We start from the raw sequence: 3,214 nt of genomic DNA on the forward strand, positions 1-3,214 counted from the left end.
ATGGTAAAGACCAAACTACAACATACAATAAAGATTTGGAAAATTGGAAACTATTTTCATTGTTTTTTTTATAAATACTTTTTTGCGTTGCTATTGGGACACCCTTTATGATACTTGATACGAAAACCAATAAACAATCTAATGAATGAATTCGCACACGGTAAGATGACCTATCACAATTCTACTTGCAAATGTTCGTCGTATTTGGCGACGTTACAGCAACTTTCCACAGTTCCCCGTCCCTATGTAAACCCATACACATTTTGTTGATGCTACTACTTCTTCTTCTTCACACTGTCGTACACAATGGGCGCTACCATATTGAAAATTTATACAGTGTATTGAGTGCGTTTAATGATGCGTCAACTTGCGCATATGTTAAGCGATTCATCATCTTGTGTGAATCTCAGTGAGAATGGAAAAAATTGTTTTGTTCGGTTTTGTTTCTAGTGCGCAGTGTTACACATCGTGTGTATTTACCGGTATCCATAATCGTTCATAATATTAATCAAACAAAATCGAAAAAATCAGAAAAAATGGCTGAACGTAAACGTAAGTTTGTCGAAAAAATTTATAGATATTTTTGAAACATCAATTTTTTCCGATTCTTTCATTAGTGACACGTTCTGTGATAGCTACATTTAAGGAAGCCAACTTCGAAAACCCAGAAAGAATTGCCCGGTTGTTCACGAATGTGCGCGTTCTTGTGAAAAAATGCCCGGAATTGGAAGCGCGTCTCACTTTGATGGTACCACCGAAAAAGCGAAAACGTCGCCTTTCAATGCCGGCTCCAACACACGCGCAACAGATAAACGAAAGGCGCCGACTTTCGGAATTTGTACAACCGGTACAACGAGCTGATTCGCCGACATCATTCTCTGATGATTTTGATGCTATGATGATGGATGAATTGGATGAAGTCGCGCCACAAACCAACGATGCCACAAATCCACCATTGGCCCAAGGTAAAAATCGTTTCTATCGGCCACAGAATAAATAACTACCACTTTCGTATTTGTTCTTTATAAGCGCCGATACAAATTTAATTCTAATTTGATCTAATTCCATACATTTTTTAGATGACACGGACGACAGCTCATCATTGCATCTGGTGTACTCATCTTCATCGTCTGAACCCGATGAAGAATCGAGAGTGAAAGCCGATACGGCTCGAAAAGACCTAGGTGACTCAATCTCAGATGGCTTCGAAAATCTATCCAAAATTTTGGCCCGTCGCCGTTCTCTCCCGTATGGAAGAAACTGTAAGCGATTAAAATCAAATTTTTATCGGCGCAGATAAAAATATCTATTCAAAATTGATGGTTATTTACCGAATTGTTTTGATTCGTTTTGATTTGTTCTGTGGCGCCGATAGAAATCAATGGAAATATTCGGAAATGTTGGCAAAATATTTCTTTTTGATTTTTTAAATTTCGAAACTTTTTTTTCAGATGATTCAGATCAAAATGTGGTTAATAATGATTCCCAGGTTGGTTCATCGACTGTTAACTTAAATCGAACCAATTTGGATCAAGTCATCACAACTGGTCTGAATAATCTGGAGTCGATTCTGGCGCGACAGCGATTCATTGCACCACAGTTTCGAAGTTGGCAAAGACCTGAAACCGCTGAAACAGCGGAAAGATCTGATGAAATGATTGCTAATGACAGCTTCGACAGCGACCGGACAATTGTGTCTCACGAACATCACGAAGAAACTACGCCCAATCCAATTACTGATGGTAATTGCTTTTTTTAAAACGATTTGTTCATTGTAGCAAATAAAAGGCAAAATGGTCAAGACTGTTTGGATTACTTTCGACCATTATTGGCCGATAGAAATATTCCAAAACATATGTGTGGCGATTTTGATGCGCTAAGTTTCAATTTCTATCTGCTCCGATGGTGTAAATGTGGTGAAATAGTGTGGAAACAGATGTTGGAATAAGAAACATACAGCTTATTTTATCGGCCTTGAATAAAACTTTAGAAACTTATGCAATTTTAACCGATTTTAACTGCCGATAAAAATAATGACCAATTTTTTCTTCTGAATTCGTAGAAAATATCATGGAGCTATCAAAAGTGGTGATCAATCCTGATGGGGAAAGTGATGACAGAAATAAAGAAAACGAAAGGCCGTGGTATCAGGGAGTCGTGCATAGACCAGTGGCATTCAGAGCGGCAGTCCGTAGCCGTGCGCGTTCAACATGACGCCCGTAAAAAAATCAAATCGAATCAAATTCTGTCAAATCAATTCATTACGAATTATGTGTACAGTGTAGTACACTGCCGTACACTGTGTACGGAGCACTTGTTGCAATCTCATAACTGTCATAAATATACATATTTCGCGCCATTTTTTTAGTATTCATCTGCATTTCGATGCATTAAGAACAAGAAAAAATCACTCCAATGAAATAAACCGAATTGTTGCAAAAATTGCATTCGATTGCATTCAAAAAACAGTTTTGTTTAATAAATCGTAGCTATTTTCAATCTGTGTTTTATTTATCTTCATTTTCGTTGAAAAAATCCGAAAAATGAGCCGTGAATACGAAGTCGAAGCAATCATCGGTCGGCGTGTGATAAGAGGAAAGGTAATTTTGAATTCAATTGATAGCATTTTCGTATTTTGTTCAATGGGAATCGTCAATAAAAAAAACTCAATTCGCAATGTAATTCGATCGAATTTGATGTATGTATTCAGGAAAAGTACCGCGTAAAATGGACTGGTTATCCAGAGGAAGAGGCAACTTGGGAACCGGTTGAAAGCCTACAGTCTTGCCTTGAATTGATAATCGAGTTCAACGAAAACACCGCTCAAAGTAAAAAAGGTTAAATTTCTCGACATTTCTTATTTCCATTCTACTCAATTTTACCGAATTTTAATTGCAATGTGAATGTTTTTTAAGTTCTTGATGAAATCATTGGATGCGGGGAACGCAATGGAAAAAAATATTTTCTTGTCCGTTACAAAGGAGAACGACAAAATGAAATAATTGATTGGGAAGCAGCGAAAAATTTTTCCGTTGAAGTAATGGAGTTCTTTGGGTCGCGTTTGGTTTGGAAATCGCTGGATGAAATGTTGGACCCAGAAACTGTTGATGATAACACTGGAACCAATGAAAATGACCAGCCATCGACAAGCAATTCATCAACGCGCCAGCCGACAATAACACCACCACCAAATGAAATAGAATACGATGACTAG

The 3,214-nt window shown here is 37.6% G+C and overlaps 1 protein-coding gene across 1 annotated transcript; it reads left to right on the plus strand.

Annotated features, from left to right (window-relative positions):
• The first annotated feature begins 2,543 nt into the window (after positions 1-2,543).
• On the plus strand, positions 2,544-3,214 carry LOC129572882 (chromobox protein homolog hpl-1-like). The gene is made up of 3 exons (XM_055452997.1): positions 2,544-2,600; positions 2,711-2,828; positions 2,982-3,214. Exons 1-3 carry the CDS (start codon positions 2,544-2,546, stop codon positions 3,212-3,214), a joined length of 408 nt encoding a protein of 135 aa, XP_055308972.1.

This window comes from Sitodiplosis mosellana, unplaced genomic scaffold (genome assembly GCF_009176505.1).
Source record: "Sitodiplosis mosellana isolate CC-2019 unplaced genomic scaffold, AAFC_SMos_1.0 Smas_scaffold_5673, whole genome shotgun sequence".
Lineage (NCBI taxonomy): Eukaryota > Metazoa > Arthropoda > Insecta > Diptera > Cecidomyiidae > Sitodiplosis > Sitodiplosis mosellana.